General features: G+C 40.0%; 1 protein-coding gene across 1 annotated transcript; it reads left to right on the top strand.

Annotated features, from left to right (window-relative positions):
- Nucleotides 1–9,653: 9,653 nt before the first annotated feature.
- Nucleotides 9,654–16,140, top strand: LOC106639003 (phosphoenolpyruvate carboxykinase [GTP]). The gene is made up of 7 exons (XM_014352434.2): nt 9,654–10,521; nt 12,759–13,025; nt 13,661–13,845; nt 13,923–14,311; nt 14,500–14,847; nt 14,918–15,184; nt 15,252–16,140. The coding sequence occupies exons 1-7, from the start codon at nt 10,235–10,237 to the stop codon at nt 15,705–15,707; spliced, it is 2,199 nt and encodes a 732-aa protein (XP_014207920.2). The 5' UTR covers nt 9,654–10,234; the 3' UTR covers nt 15,708–16,140.
- Nucleotides 16,141–17,021: the final 881 nt, after the last annotated feature.

The following is a 17,021-nucleotide window of genomic DNA, read 5'->3' on the forward strand; positions in this document are numbered from 1 at the left end:
TGGTGCTGCCGAGCGCGAGCAAAACTTCTTGCTCGCTGTTGACTGCGGATGTGTGGTTGTGGTGGTGCGGGTTGAAGCGGCAACAGGAGGGGGAGAAAAAAGAGACCGTCCGTCTCTCTCGCGCTCTTTCAAAAAGCTTTAGCGCGCACTCGCTTGTCGGGCCGATCGGCCGTGTATACGTGTCTCTTCGATGGGTATATGCCAGATCGGATGAAAGAAGAAGAAGCAGAGAGTCGCTTTTGCGAGTGTTGGTGCTTGCTTGGTTTCGTACAAAAGGAAGAGGCAGAACGCGCGCGCGCTACGCGGACACCCGAGGAAGTGGCGGCCATGATTATCTCGAATATCGTGCGCGCGCGCGGGCGTCCGAAAAGCCGAATCAGTGAACAAAGCTTCGATGATCTGAGCGCTTTTTTACCTTTTAAAACAAAAACAAAACAAAAAAACTGGAGAAAACGGCCTTGAATCGGGTCGATTTTTGCGGAAGATCGGTATGTGCTCGCTTTACCGATCTTTGCACTTTACAGGTCTGATCAATCCTTTCGTTGGTACGAGTAATGTTTTTACTGATTCGAGCTAACGCATGTGGAGGAAATGAAGTGAGCATCGAGAAAAAGCTCGATCGGTAGAGTTTTCGCGCTCCGATCACCTATTCCAACCGCAAGTAAAATTATAAAACGAAAAATTGGCAGAACGATCGGTCATTGGCATTTTTTTTCGAATTGTGAAAAAGCTCTATAGAAAATTATCCAGAGGAATTCAACGAAAATCAAAGCTTCCCCCCGAAAGCTCTGTAAAGCTCGCGCTTCGGCCGTTCGACTATCGATCAGCTGCTCGGTTGCGAGTCGAGCCGAAGCCCACCACATGTTGTACTTACGCAGCTGCGCACTGCTGAATCGTACACACAAAGCAGCTGTAGCTCCTCTCCATCTCTGTCGTCGGAAAGAGCGAGAGGGAAAAAAAGGCTTTTGCGAAAGCTTGTGCGCGTTTGTACCTATACGTATGTGGGATCGGTGTGCGAGCCGCGCCTGTGCAAAACAACCAACGCCTTTTATTGCTTTCGCTTCGAACAGCTGATGCACGAGAGAGAAAGGCTGCTTCTCCATCCTTTACCATTGCAGTTTCACACGAATATATATTAATACAGCGTTGGTGTGGTATAAACACGGACTGTCGATGCGCACGGAGGAACGAGAAAGATATCCATTCGCTATAGAGGCGAATTTCGCGCGCAAGCCAGAGCAGGACGGGAGATCCTGTTGTACAGCTTAGATCAGCTGTAGCGTTAGCAATGGATAAGTGTGTGTGCACGCGGGTAAGGTCTCTCTCTCTCCCTCTTCGGTCAGGGCCGTCAATGTCGTTCGGAGCGTTCTTCGGCTTTTGCTGCATAATGTACGTATACGTATACACGCGCGCGTATGCGGACGGCTTTGTCCTTATGCGCCTCCACCTCCTCCTCCTCCTATTCTTGTGGTAGAGTGGAGTTTTTTTTTTTTTTTTTTTTTTTCTAATGCCTTTTTTCCTTTCAGCAACGAGAGCAAAGTGGTAAAGTGCAATATGCTTGTCTGGACAAGGCCGAGGGATCGTTCAGTCGAACGTTTACGGTAGAGGCAGTGATCGTACAATGCAATTAGAGACGCAGATCAGCTCCTTGCATCGGTAACTCGCGCGCGATGGGGCTTACTTATAGACCTTTTGCGAGTTTTTTTATACGTGCTGCCACAGAGTTTTGATTGAGCAGTAATGGATTGGTACGCTAAGTAAAACTGCAGTGATGGCTAGATGGATTTTTTTTTTTTTTTTTTTTTTTTCAACTTGAATACACAAAAACCGGGCATAGAGCTTTTTTGAGTAATGAGGTAGAACAGCTGTGCGCTACATGATAAATTTTGTTTTTGTTTATTTTGGTATAAGCGAGTGTTCCACTGCGTTTTATAAAAATAAACAAACGGGCTTTGTCCGTGAGTAGGAAATGTTTTAAGTTCACCCAAAAATTATTTATTTAAAGAATACAACAATTGCATTGACGAACAACATTGGCTTTTGGAATTTCATCAAGAAAAAATTTACATTTATATTTTTGATATTTAAAAAGAAAGGTAAATCAAAGCTTTCGCCTCTCAAATGATCAATTTAACTGTCATGGTGTATATAACGAGTGAAAAAATAATTATTGAATTTAATTAACAAAGTTGTAGTTAAAACGCAAATAAAAATTTTAGAGGCACCAAGATAAGGTGGATCGATTGGGTTTCAAATAAAAATTTACCAAAGTGATTTGGTGTAGAAAATGAATCGTTTGTATATTTATGAACATGACCGATAAAAACACAGCTACTGATTTTGAAATACTTGTATAATGAACACTTGTACCAAATTTACATGACAAGAAATGACAGAAAAACAAGTTTGAGGTGAATATCTCTCGCACGAGCCGGTTATTTTTAAAAATAAATTATGTAAATGGCACTTATTCAACTGTTTGAGCATTAGCGAATGGAATGCCGTGGTAACGATTTATCAAAGACTATAAATAAATATACCGACTTAACTTTTGCCTCCGGCATAGTAGATTTCTGTCTTCGCTAGTCCAAGTAACTTCACGCATTACGTAGCAGATGGCATAGCTTGTGACTTTATTCAAAAAGAAAAATTTAATTATTAATTAATTTTAATAAGTTGTAATTATATAAATGAACATATGGTTTCAAAACGAGTTTAAGAAATCTTATTGAGCAATTTTTGAAATATTTTCATGTAAAAACCTCTAATTTCAAGATGGTTCAGTATATCTTTTACGTAGGTATGAATACGACAATTTTAACATCTTCAAACAATATTTCATGACTTGAGAATAAGCTTTTTTATCGATTCTATTGCTCTGAGTACGTTTATTGAACATGATAACATCGACTTCAGCTTTAACAAGTGTGATATTTTGCCAGTCACGTATTTTCAAATGAATGATATATTACATCTTCAGTGGTATCAACTGCACGAGGTATATGTATTATTAATCACACTATCTTTGTGTTTCTCGATGAGTTTTGTTATTTATAAAAAAAAAAAAAAAAAAAAAAACTTTAAATATTGAGGGTCTGTAAAAATCATTTTTCGTTTGTTATTATCATTGCCATTATTATTTTAATAAATAGTCTTTGATTACCTTACTTCGATGAAATTCATAATTCATAATTTTAATTAATGTTCAAAAGAAATTGTATCAGTTAACATCTAGTTTTACATCAATGAACACAAATTTTTTACGATTAGTATACATGTTATAAATATTACAATATTGTGCTAAAAATTCTGTCAATATTCAATATCAAGAAAATTTTAACAGTATTTTATAGAACATATACTCATAAAAGACTTGTTAAAAACCAAGTGTATGATGCAAGTGAAAAAATGATTTTCAATGGAACGATGAATATGATGTATTAAATAGTCAATCACAGTATTGAATATGCACGTATTTCGATAAAAAAAATCAAGAACAAAGATTTCAAGCCCTAGAGTAAACACCTATTAATAATATAACGTTTTTCATTTGAAATATCTCTTTTAATGCAACAACCTGTAGTATGATTAAACCATGGCAAAAAAAAAAAAAAATACGTTTAATCAAACCCGATATGATAAAATTTCTGTAGTAAGCACATAAATTTTTAAGAAGAGAAGTTGAAAAACACCATTTCTTGGCACGTACGATAAAGTATTCGAAGCATTTAGCTGACGAAATACCCCTCGGGCAAGAGTGACGTCGATAAGAGGATTGGCTGTGATATAACGATGACGTCCTCTGGGGGCCCGTCCACTCACACGTGCTGCTTCAAATAACTGTGCAGAGAAATAAAAAAAAACCTCTCATCTCCCTCTCCTGCCTACTTGTTTTTCTCTCCAACTCGTTTTCTTATATTTGTACAACAACTATACAAATAGTATCTTTCGTAAGTATTGCCAGAACACACATCAATTACAGAAGATAACATAACAGACTTTTTTGCCTTTCCTTGATTGTCACGTGTGAACATATTTTTTATGTCCATGATACGTACGTATGATCTACGAACTCGTTAGCTACTCTGGAAAAAAAAAACAAAATAGTAAGATGCTGTGCTGTACTTTTATTGGCTAAGCTAATAAAAAACTAGTAGCTTCCGTAACGTTATACTAGTAATGGAAAATAATGGTTGTCAGGGAGCCAAAAATTATGATACGTCGTGGACGAACCGCAAAATTAAAGCGTGTGTATGTGACATAATGTGCTCTCGATTTCAATGATACGTAAGCACCGTTTTATTTTTGGCGGTGAATTGATTGTTTAGCAATGTTGCATCAGATTTTCTGAAGATTAAATCACAAAGAATAAAAAGGTAATCAAACCAAAACGCCCGAAATACATACTGGCTGTAGGCATGAATATTCGATGGCCAACCCATGACATCGTTCTTTAATATTTTGTTGTTCAAGTGCAAAGTGTAAAAATGTTGATGATCGTAGTGCAATAATAGAATTTGAAATATTCTGTTATTTAAGACTAATAGATAGCTAGTTTATCCTATGTTTTGTCTTCATTTTTTTAGTTTTTAAAAAATTTTTTTATTCCGAGATAAAACAGTCCAGATGTTGATTAATTCGTACCGTAAGGTTGGGGCAGTATAAATATATATGACATGCTTGTATTGCTGTGGGTCTTACTATTCTAAAAAGTTAATAAAAATCTTTAAGTGAAATCTTTCCAAAAAATTTTCTTAGTAATAATAATGGTTTTGATTACTTATGGAAATATGATAATAGTTACAGAAGGTCAACCACTTTTTTGGTAAAAACTTAGACACATCGTCATCATAGTTATCTCGTAAAAAACTTTCCACAGAGTTTTCAAACGAAAAACACTTGAAAGCTGGATATTTATCGAATAAAATATCCGAGATAAATATATTTACACTACTTTTTATTCTAGTACATGCTCGTTAACGTCACATTTCGTCAATCGTAAAGTTATCTCACGTTACTTCGTTGCGCCACGACATTTCAAAATCGCTATCAACGTAGCCCCTCCACGTTAGAACCCCCGCAATGTTTTGACCACTGCTCGTTGTTGCTTTTTATTTATACTTATCAAGCATAACATATACATGCACAAGCATAGCTTTACGACGGTTCAGTTCCGATCTCCGGTCAAGACCTTACCATACAAGGCATCGAAAAATCACTGCTATCAAAAGTGGAAATTTTTGCTTTGCGTCCTGTAAACAATTTAATATTATTATTTTTTTTTTTTTTATAATAGGTGATAGAAATAACAAAATTTCAAAATCCTTTAAAAAGTCTATTCTTGAACTTTATGTCGGAGAAATAGAAATTTGTGTTTTATAAATTTTAACCAACGCCAACCTTGTACCTACTTGAGCTGAAATTTTCTTGCAACTGACTGTGTCAATTAGCTGTATTGCATCATTATACAAATAATTTTTACTCAAACTTTACGAAACAAGTTGCAAACACATCCACAGTAAAAAAAAAAAACTTATTCGAGATTTTTTTAATTAAACAGTAGGGGATCACACGATGTTTACACTTTCGAACGGATTGTAAGCCCCAACTACCACTGTGATGTCTTTATCTCCGTTAACGTCATATTCATGAAATCATTCTGAATTTGGTTTCTTGCAAGAATAAGTAATGAACATTGTCAAAATGTCTGAATGTGTTACGTACGACAGCATAGCTATGCGCCCGTATACTTCTGGTCTTTGGAGGTCGGGGAGTAGAGACGAAAGAGAGTGACAGAAAAGCAAGAGATTAGAAATGGAATGTACCGGGCCCGAGGTACCCACGCTGCTCGCAGATAAGAGATGCAATAAAGGAGCGGTGTCAACACCAAGACGAATGAAAAGATGCAGGAACTCAGAGATGGAAACATAGAAAAAGGAAGAAGGTACATTTAGACGGAAAAACAAACTACGAATACAGAAGTGGAGTCACAAGCAGATTAATGGCCATATAAAGTAGGAAAATAAAGATAAAACATCAGATATTAGATCTAAAATTAAAAACAGTAGAAACAGTGAAATTATCAAATTAAGAAATAAATACAAAAGTAAGAAAAAGTGATCAATGCTGACTTAAAATTAAAAAAGATTAAAAATACAAAAATGTATTTGCGCATGTGTATGAATTAAAAATAGATCCTAAAAATTAAAAGGGATATAAAAATAGAGGAAACAAAACTAAGAACCAATTTTTGTTTCCATGATAAAGTCAACTAGTAATGTCATTAAATTATCCTTGGTTTGGACGAAAAGTAAAATATAACATGTATAAATGACGGTTAGGTATAACTGTAGAATGTGCGTTACACTTTATTTTTATAGCAACATAATATAGTCGTACTACGAGTCGAAAAAAAATTAGTGATGAAACAGTCACTATTTATAAATAAAAAAAGTACTTATCAAATGAACATATGAAAAGCATCCAATATCTCTAGTATATGATAAAAAAAACTTATTACAATATTTATGGAGGTTGATCTTCTATTAAAAAAGATACAAACTCCTTAAGGGAGTGTCAAACATTATTTGGGGGGCCTCATATCTTTTAAAGCCGGCCCTGCATGTAATAGATAAATGATAAATATAAAACATCATGATTTTATAAAACACTCGTACTTTCTCATACACTTAGTAACGTATATTACGTGAATTGCTTTAGAAAATAATTCAAAACAAGGAAATAAAGTTTAAAGCAAGAACTAACGTTAAGCCATACAATAAAAATAAGTAGTCGATTACCTAGCAACCTCGATAAAAATTGCATAGACTATCGATTCGTCATTGTGTAGTGAATTTTCTCAAAGTATATCAATCCTTTGAAAATCACGTCCAAACAATATATATACGCCCACAACACCACATACTTTCCCACTGACGAGTAATTGAGCGCATTTAGAAGTATGAAAAATAGTTGCGTGAGCTAACGGACAATGTCAAAGGTGTAGGTGTAAGAGACAACGGTGATTTTATTCAAAAGAAATTAGACTTACAGGTCATCTCGGATTTTTAGATGGTACATTATGAAAATCATCGGATTGACCTAATTTATTCAGCTACTTGAAAAATTATCTAAAAAATAAAATTCCGAAGTATCTCACGAGCGTATCAACTTTTTGCGATAAATTTCTTCGTTCGCTTACGTATTTCTTTTTTTTTATCGCTCGAACATGTGCTCCAAGATCGAAAAAAAAACTCATTGTTCTGACTTTTGTTTGAAAAAGCCGTTACACACAAATCTACCAATACATGATTGCATCTAAACTCCTCACACTTTATGTAATCTCCACAAGATGAAAATTTCCATCGGAATAAAAAAAAAAGTCAGACACAATGCACGTAGTTCGTGTTTTACTTCAAATCGATGCATACCTATTCAAGTATACACGTAGGCTTAGTACAGTTGCCATTAGACAAATACTTTTCAACGACAGTGATCACCGTATTGATTAAATTATTTATTACCATGGGCTGTACTTATGACAAATAATAAAAATGATGGGCACACATGGACGAGATTCATAAATACTCGAAGGTGTAGGAAAGGTAAATAATTTTAATGAATGTTACTAACAAGATATTACTTCGAAATGTTTTCAAAGATTATAAAGAAGTCTAGAATTTCAAAAAAAAAAAAACCGTAAACTGGCTTATATCGTTCGAGTGAGAATCAACTACTCTCGTCGTAATGATAAGTCCACTATTATTGAGCAACAACGAGAGAGAGAGAGGCAATGTTTTCTTCAAGCAAAGATAATTAAAACAATAATTCAAAAGATGAGTGGACATTTGGAAGGTTGAGGTTTTTACAATGAGAGAGAAAAGTGGTAGTGATTTTATGTAATCAATGTTATTGTTATCCTTGTCGCAAGCCCCCCGTCCCCCAAGTAGACTTGAACTCAACCCAAGCGATCAAAGCTGTAAACTGCTCTATATCTTGTATCAAACTCAAAATGTATATACGGATTGATTGAATATTAATAACAATGTGGTACGAAAAAATAAAAAAATAACGCATTGGATTGAAGAAGAGTAGACGCTTGTTTTACTCCGCAGAGCTTCAATGGACATTTTTTAGTTAATCCATACATGGTTAATTGAATCAATGAAAATCTGAAAAGTTTTATAAATAACGATTTCATCTCAAGTAGCCATACACAGAATTTAATTAACAAAATTATATGACTCCACATTAGGAAAAAATATCACAGAACCCTATTAGTGCCATTCTTGTAAAAGTGTTGTTTCATTTCAATTTCAAAGCGTAAAATACAGCTCGGAATTGTCAGTAGAGTGGGTGTAAACTCCATCTCGGGCAAAACGTCCATTATCTTTGAGAATTCGTCATCAAAATATTTACCATTAACATGTCTCTGTTATTTGGGAAATCCAAAAATCTCAACAGTAGTTTCCGTCATCCGGGGCAAGCTCTAGGCCTATGAAAAAGGGTCCCCAGGGGCTCTTTGTGCGCATCAGACGTGAACTCCACAGTGTCTCCTACACCAAAGGGGCAGTCAACGTCTGAAGTTAAAAAGAAAGCGCCTAGAAAATAAATTCCAACTATCGAATGTATTTATATGTATATGATTTGCTAGTTAGCCAAGCACTCGTTAAAATGGGGTGGTGAAAATAAAAAATTCCGTTTCAGTTCATATCAGCTGATAGTTGAGGGAAAAAGACACAACAGCTGTATCAGCTACAGACGACGATAACGACCAGCTGTTGGTGCTACGGCGAACTCTGGGCTCGAAAAATTCTGATCAACGAGTTGCAGCTTCATTCCTCTCGGAGATATGCCGTTTGGAGCGCACATGTTCGATGTAGAAATAGAGTTTGAACTGCAATTTTTGCTGAATCTCGTTATAAAAATATAGAAGATGGAGTTACCAGCAATGGATTGTATAAGAATCAATTGAGTAAACTTTTTTATTTTAATCCTCATCTCAAGGAAAAACCATAATTAAACGTGCACTTGGAATCATGCTTTCATTTCAATTATTTTTAGTCATTTCAACTACGTACGTGATGGTACTTTTTTTTTTTCCCTCTAAAATTTCCAAAAAAAGCTAAAGTTGAAAAACACAGCAATCCATCAAATACACGCACAACCGATAGATCACGGCGACGCCGTCAACAAGGAAATATAATAATCTCTCAAATACACGCGTAGCTGATAACACGTGCTGTCAACAAATTTTTTTCTCTCTCTCTCTCTCTCTCTCTCTTGCCCCCTAAAATCACCGAGAGCTCGACGCACACACACGTGTACAGCTCTTGATCAATCTCTCGCAAAGACATGATAGCGACACAGCTGAAAAATTGATTGCTCTCTCCCCCCTCTTTTTAACTGCGACCGGTTGCAGGCAAACGCAGGGACATTTATAGCGCAAATAAGCCAGCCAGCCGATCCCTCCCGCCGATCGTCGTCATCTCGTTGTTTTGCGCGGAGAGAGATAGCGGGCCCAGAGCGGGGCGGCGAGCCGAGAGTCGATTCGTGCATCGTCGTCGGCGTTGTCGAAAAATAATGGACGGGCAAATCGCTCTCGAGCCCGAGCGAGACGAGAGACGCCGAGAGAGAGAAATCGCGAACCGGCTGCCACGTATAAAAGCATCGCGCGCCACCGGACGAGTTGCTAATACACTTTTCGATCTCCAACCCTTCGCTCGCCGTGTCAACTGTAAAAAAAAAAAAATAAAAAAAAAAAATAAAAAAGAAACAGTATAATCATCCAAGAGACAAAAGTATACCAGTGCAAGCTATAGAAGAAAAGTCTCGGTTAGAGGAAGTGACCGAGAAGAGAAGCCGAGCATCCACCGCGACGTCTTGCCGATTTGTGAGCCACACGCGACCCCTAACAGGACTATTTCTAGGCCTGCTCTTGCCACTGTCTTTTCCTCTCTTGGCTTTCTCATCCAGCATCCCCACCCTATCAGCGACCACCACCACTAGTCGACAAAGCCTCGTATCAGGAGTCTAGCTCGAGACTCGTCAACAATCAACTCCCGGAAGTCGGAGATCGGCAGCAGCGGTAGAACAACAAAGCGGCTTATCCCTTCTCCCGCGAGTCCCCGCCCCAAAAGGCCGCTCGACCGTTGTCCATAGGGGGCCAAAATCTCGTCACCGACTTGTCTCCTCGTGGGTATAAAAGGAGCTGCTCTGGCCGCCATCGAGCAACATGTCAACGATCCGATGGATAGAAACAGGGTTGCTCCGATCCTCGACTGCGAATTGGCTGAGCTCGAGAGGAGTGTCCCCGTGGAGCCAGGCGACCAAGAGGTCCTTCGCCGCGTCGAAGGGAGGATCGGGCATCAGCATCAGGATCGGTGGATACAGACTTGAGACCAAAGCTTCGCAGGCCTGTTGCTACCTTGGCAAAAGGGACTTTGGCCTTTTCAAGTGGAGAACTCTTGGAGCTAGAAACGCAGACAGGATGCCGATCACCATCGAGTCTCATTACCCCCGGTAAGTGGTCTTTCTTTACCCTCGATTTTTTGTTTTTTTTTTTGTTTTCCCATTTGTCCCTCGTTCGATTGGATGTAGGAATTTTTGGAGCTCGGCATTGATAAAAATTTTATCAAATCACATACGGTTGGTGTGCTCGTACAGAGAGGGAGAGAGCCCAGAACAACACGTGCATCGGTGCATCGAACAAAACGACGTCCGATTGAGCTAAATCGAGTGCCCTGTTGCATCAGCTGTTTGAACGAAAATCGCGCTCAACTCGCGTCGATCGACGTCTTGCGTTACCGACTCGATTTTTCCGGGTCGCGAGCTTTCGACACACCCGCTTTCTATCCTCGGCAGTATAACCCACATTTGCACCTCGATTTTTTAGGAGGCTAGGGGAAGGGAGATTAGAGAAACAGTGCAATCGATACCCCGAAATGAAATAAAAAAGAGACACAACGAGTTTTTCCACTGCAAAGTCAGTGGTCCTCAACCTGAGAGCAAGACATGTACATATATTTTCTCCTCTCTCGAAGCATGCGCACGTACAAAAAGGGGAACTTGTTTTTAAACGGCGACAGAGAACTTGAACGAGAGGGGCTCGATCTTTTCGCTCTTGTGACATTAATCCCGGATGATGTAATCTACTAGCGTTCGGAGTATGTGGAACGCCGTTTGAGCGCTGTGGTACATTGTGGTGACGATGATTATCGTGTTACATTGCCGATGAAAGGAAAAATCTTATCTATCTTGTACTTTGTACCCATGTTTTTTTTTTTTTTTTTTTTTTTTAACGGCTGATTCTATACTTTGGGGACTTTACCTCGAGATAGCGATACACGTGTTCGTATCAAACATTTCAGGTTGCACTATCGTCGCGATCGAAGATTCGATTTTTGGTTTGGTGTTCTGGAAATTTTTTTTTTTTTAACTGCAGACTATTTTTTTGTTTCATTTTTTTGTTTGTTACTGTTCAAGGAAACAATCAATTTACTTTAGAAACACTCGAACGTCAACTTACATTACCAGCTATGAATCATTCAGAAGCCGTATTAGACTTGCACCTGTATAAGTATCTTTTGTCTTGAGGCTTTGTCAATCAGTGTGAAGTAACATTGGTTCTTTCTCACCTGCAACGAATTCAATGTCATTTAAGACTTGAGGAGTTATGTGTTAATATATTTCTGTGTTCTCCTAAAATGATTTTAACAAATTTTTGCCAAAGATATTATACAATGGAACATACATGTTTAACAATATTGATGGCCCAATCGTATAGAATTTTTTTTTTTTTTTTCATTGCTATTACGTGATTTTTGTTGGTATTTCTGCTATTATTTGTGACCCATTCCGCAAGCTCGTATTATATTTTTTAAATTTAACAGTTAAAATTTTTATTCACATACCTATTTCACTCGTATTACCATTTAATATTTGAAAATAAATTTAAAAAATTCTATTTTTTAGGATTTTTCCTTGGTTAAAAAGAAAAAAAATATCTAGAAAAGCTAGTTTATGATGGTAGTTAATAAAAATTTCGTAAGCACTAGTAAATGTACGTTCCTTTATTATAGCTCATTAAAATACGATGACGAAAGTGCTCCAAGATACATTTTCAATCGAAACCTCTTTGTATGCTTGACACAACATCAATCCAGTTTTACAAGAGCCTTGTTCCACTCGATTATTTGAAATTTTTACTAAATTGGACATTTTCATACGTAATCGGTATTAAATTTCAAAATGGCAAATTACCAAAGCTCACGAATTACTTTCACAATATTTACGAAAAAAAAAAAAAAAAAAAAAAAAAACACTTGACTACAAGGGCTTTTGTCTACTTGGTAAGCTTCTCAAGCTGATTTTCTGCAATGCAGCCAATGTCAAGTTCAAGCCAAGCGACGCTCAATCATCATTCAACTGCATTGCCCTTTCCACCCCGATGGCGCTCGCTGGAGCTTTCATACCAGCAGAATAATTCAAACTCACACACCTTCCCTTTCGGTAATTCCTCTTTTCCTTATCACTCCTACAATTGTCACGTTTGATTAACCAAGTGACCACACCAATGCACCCAATACATCGACCGCAAGGTATCACCTCAGCATAAAAGGATCCAAATGAAGCCCCGGCAAAGCAGCCCCTACCCTCGTTAGAAAAAAAAAACGTAACCACCTCAGTCCCCAAATAGCTGTCTCAAGCGAAAGTCGTATACGGCACTCGACCAACTCCGATCGTGATTTTTGTTCCAGAGTCGCCAAGCTGATGGTGACCCAAGCCGCGAAAACCAGCCCCAACAGCAAGTACGATACCTACGATCGGATCGCTGACACGCCGGTCATTAGTCGCCTGAACGCGCCCCTCGCCCCGAAAGTCCGAGCTTTCATCGAAGAGGCTGTTAGGCTCTGTCGGCCCGACGACGTCTACGTGTGCGATGGCAGCGACTTGGAGAACAAGCAACTGCTCAAGCTGCTTGAGAACAAGGGCACCATACAACCTCTGCCCAAGTATGACAACTGGTGGGTATTGCATTTCTTTCTATACTATTTTTCATTTTCATCGTGACATCGTGAAATTTTACCCCATGCAGTAGTCTACCAAACACGGACTTTACATCTCTTTCGTGTTCAAGTATCCGTATAAATTAATACCTCAATTTGAAACACTACTTATTTATTTTTTTTAAATATCTGTAGCTTGAACTGAAAAAAAAAAATTTTTTTTTCCATCCGTTTACGTGGTACGATTTTTTGCAGATTTTGTCACGGTGTATATATTAAAGTCCTTTCGAACGCCTATTTGGCGCATTTATTTTTGAGATCTGGCACGCAATAGAATTTCAAATCCTCGAATGACATATTAATGAAATATTAATTTTTCCAACACAATGACTTATTCACCTGGAACAATCAAACTCGTATTATAAAATAATACATTCTTGATATTTGGGTAACCGTACCCTATTAATCGGTACATTCATGCAATTTGTGATGTGGGCGAAAATACGTGTGTGGTTTCGTAACGTGTGACACGCTTTACCCCCCAGACGTATAAAAAAAACATTCAATAAATGTAAAAAATACGATGACGTTATTATCTGGAATGCAAATACTGTTTCAATAATGAATAATAATTTTCCCTCGTTTAACTTCAGCTGGTGGGCCAGAACGAATCCGGCCGACGTAGCTCGCGTTGAGAGCAAAACCTTCATCTGCACCCCCAACAGAAGAGAGGCCGTCCCGACACCTCGAACGGGAGTCAAGGGCACCCTGGGCAACTGGATCTCCCCCCAGGATATGGACAGTGCCATTCTGGAGCGCTTCCCCAACTGCATGAAAGGTACAGGGACAATCAAGGATATGACAATCAGAAAAAGTGAAAAAAAAAGTCCCTCAAACCCTTCTTTGGTCCGATAGGTCGCACGATGTACGTGATCCCCTTCAGTATGGGTCCAGTGGGCTCGGCCCTGTCGAAGATCGGTATCGAAATCACCGACTCGGCCTACGTCGTGTGCTCGATGCGCATAATGACCCGCATGGGCGAGAACGCCCTCCGTGCCCTCGACAGGGCTGACTTTGTCAAGTGCCTCCACTCGGTGGGCGCGTCGACCGGCAACGGCAGTGACAACGCGACCTGGCCTTGCGACCCCGAGCGCACGATCATACTCCACCGACCCGCGAGGAACGAGATCGTCTCATACGGCAGTGGCTACGGGGGCAACTCGCTACTCGGGAAGAAGTGCTTCGCGCTTAGGATCGGCTCTACCATCGCCCGTGACGAGGGCTGGCTCGCCGAGCACATGCTGGTAGGTGGTTTGCCGGACCCTTCATGGGATCAGAAAAAAAACAAAAAAAAAAAAAAAAAAAAAAAAAAAGAAAAAGAAACGACCATGAAAGTCCGGCTGGCCCTTAAAGAAGGAGCACTGTGGATAGGGTTGGGTGGGGGGTGATGACTAAAGAACCGTGTCTAAGCGAATGTCGGGTCGACACTCAGATCCTCGGAGTGACGAATCCTGAGGGCAAAAAGCGCTACATCGCCGCGGCATTTCCGAGCGCCTGCGGCAAGACGAATCTCGCAATGATGAAGCCGAGCCTGCCGGGCTACAAGGTCGAGTGCGTCGGCGATGACATTGCCTGGATGCGTTTTGATGGCCACGGCAAGCTCAGGGCTATCAATCCGGAAAACGGCTTCTTCGGAGTGGCGCCCGGCACTAGCTCGGCCACCAATCCCAACGCCATGGCCACCATCTTTCGAAACACCATATTCACCAACGTGGCCAAAACGAGCGACGGTGGGGTCTTTTGGGAAGGCATGGAGAAGGAGGTACCCGACAACATCCAGGTGGGTCACTCGCGTAATTTTCAAATCCGTTGCAATGCCATTGTGGCTCATTCTAATTCTAATTCCACAGATAACAGACTGGCACGGTAAGGCTTGGCAGCGTGGCTCCAAGACACCCGCGGCCCATCCAAACTCCCGTTTCTGCACCCCGGCTAGCCAATGCCCCATCATCGATCCCGCCTGGGAGGACCCCCAAGGTGTGCCAATCGACGCCATTCTATTTGGCGGTAGACGGCCCACGGGTGTGCCTCTGATCTACCAGGCGCGTGACTGGCAGCACGGTGTTTTTATCGGAGCTTCCATGAGATCCGAGGCCACTGCCGCTGCCGAGCACAAGGTGGGTACGATTAATTTAATCGGTGGAACTCGTTGTGGCAACGATGACTTGATTATTCCGATTCCAGGGCAAGGTAGTAATGAACGACCCGTTCGCGATGCGACCTTTCTTTGGCTACAACTTTGGCGACTATCTGATCCACTGGTTGAGCATGTCGAGGGTTCCCAATGCCCAGCTGCCGGCCGTATTCCACGTCAATTGGTTCCGCAAAGGTCCAAATGGCTTCCTTTGGCCAGGATTCGGGGAGAACTCGCGGGTTCTTGACTGGATTCTGCGAAGAATCGACGGAGAGGACGTGGCGGTTGAGTCACCCATCGGCTACCTGCCGAAACCCGAATCTCTGAACCTCGAGGGTCTCAGCGAGAAAATCGACCTGCAAGAGCTGTTCAGCCTGCCCAGGGAGTTCTGGCAGAAGGAGGTCACCGAGCTCAGGGAGTACTTTGACTCGCAAGTCGGCCAGGACATGCCGGAGGCTATTCTGAAGGAGCTCAACAAGCTGGAGAGTTCTGTTGCCAAGTTGTAGAACTGGCGTTGACTAAGGAAGGGATGAGTCGTCGTTTTACTTTTATTGCTGCCTCTTCCTTTTCACTTGAGATGCAGCTTAATTTTTTTAGGTTTCCTTGAACCACTTTTTCTCGTCTGTTTGCGTCTTTGTATAGAGCTGCTCCTTTGACGGTTTCGAACCAAAGTATTGTACTCCAGGACGCTCGAAAACATAGCGAATATTGAAAGATTGTACATAGTATTAGTTTAACTTTACATTCCAGTGAGACGAAACGATTTTCGTATTCAATTGGTATGGAAATATCTACGCGCGGGCACTTGTTACGCGACGATTTACCACCTAATAGACACATTGTTGAACATTTTGTTTTATAAAGAATGTGTGGGTGTGTGTGTGCGCCGAACGGATGTGATACTGTAAGTGTTGAAATAAAGATTAGTTTTTTATTCAAGTAACTGTATTATGTTCGTTGTTTCACCTCTTTTACATGGAAATAGTAGGAAATTCCGTGAATCGGGCCATACGTTAATTGAAATTTGAATGCTGCAGTTTCTGTTTTACCATCTGATGGTAAGCAGTTTAAAGTATCAACGGGGTGATCTTTGAAGCATCGCAAAATGGCAAGTATGTACTTGCTCGTTTTCTTCTATGTACGATAGATGAGGCTACTCGGCAGTTACCATTGTAAGAGATTACTTTTTGCCATCTCTAAACCATCAACGATTCGAATGAAAAATTTATTAGAAAAATCCTTCGCTACGAAACTTCCATCAATCGGTCCTTTTAACGCACTTTGAGTATCAAAAAAAGAAACGAACAACTATCTTTAACTTTCCATGTACCAAAACATCAATCGAAGCAACAACAAAAAAACTACTTTGAATTTTTCTTGCATCAGCGCTCTTGTGCCTGCACTTCTTAAAGTATCTTTTGTACTTACGATTCAAGAGAAATTCACCTCCCGGACATGCAGCAGCACCACCAACAGCCGTCAATCCGTTATAATTTCTCCGCTAATAGAATCCAAAATTTCGTGCCTGGATCGTGCGCCGCATCTTTTATAAGATGCGTATACACTTACGCGAGTGTACGCTCTCTCTCTCTCTCTCGCTCGATTCCACGCTCGATCGCAGCTCTTTCTTTCTTGCTGTCTTTCTCTCGAGGCACATTTCACGGTACATTGCTTCCGGTTTCCCATCCCATTAGTCCCCATCTACTTACTTTCTGCGATGACTCCTCAAACGCTTGGGCTTAAATTGTTTTAATTGCGCAGTGATTGTGTAAATATATATATTACTGCCATTAGGGGCCTTTTATTTTTTTTTTTTTTTA

Source organism: Copidosoma floridanum, unplaced genomic scaffold, assembly GCF_036245765.1.
Source record: "Copidosoma floridanum isolate Cflo_tuat_1 unplaced genomic scaffold, Cflo_Japanese_pri ptg000020l, whole genome shotgun sequence".
NCBI lineage: Eukaryota > Metazoa > Arthropoda > Insecta > Hymenoptera > Encyrtidae > Copidosoma > Copidosoma floridanum.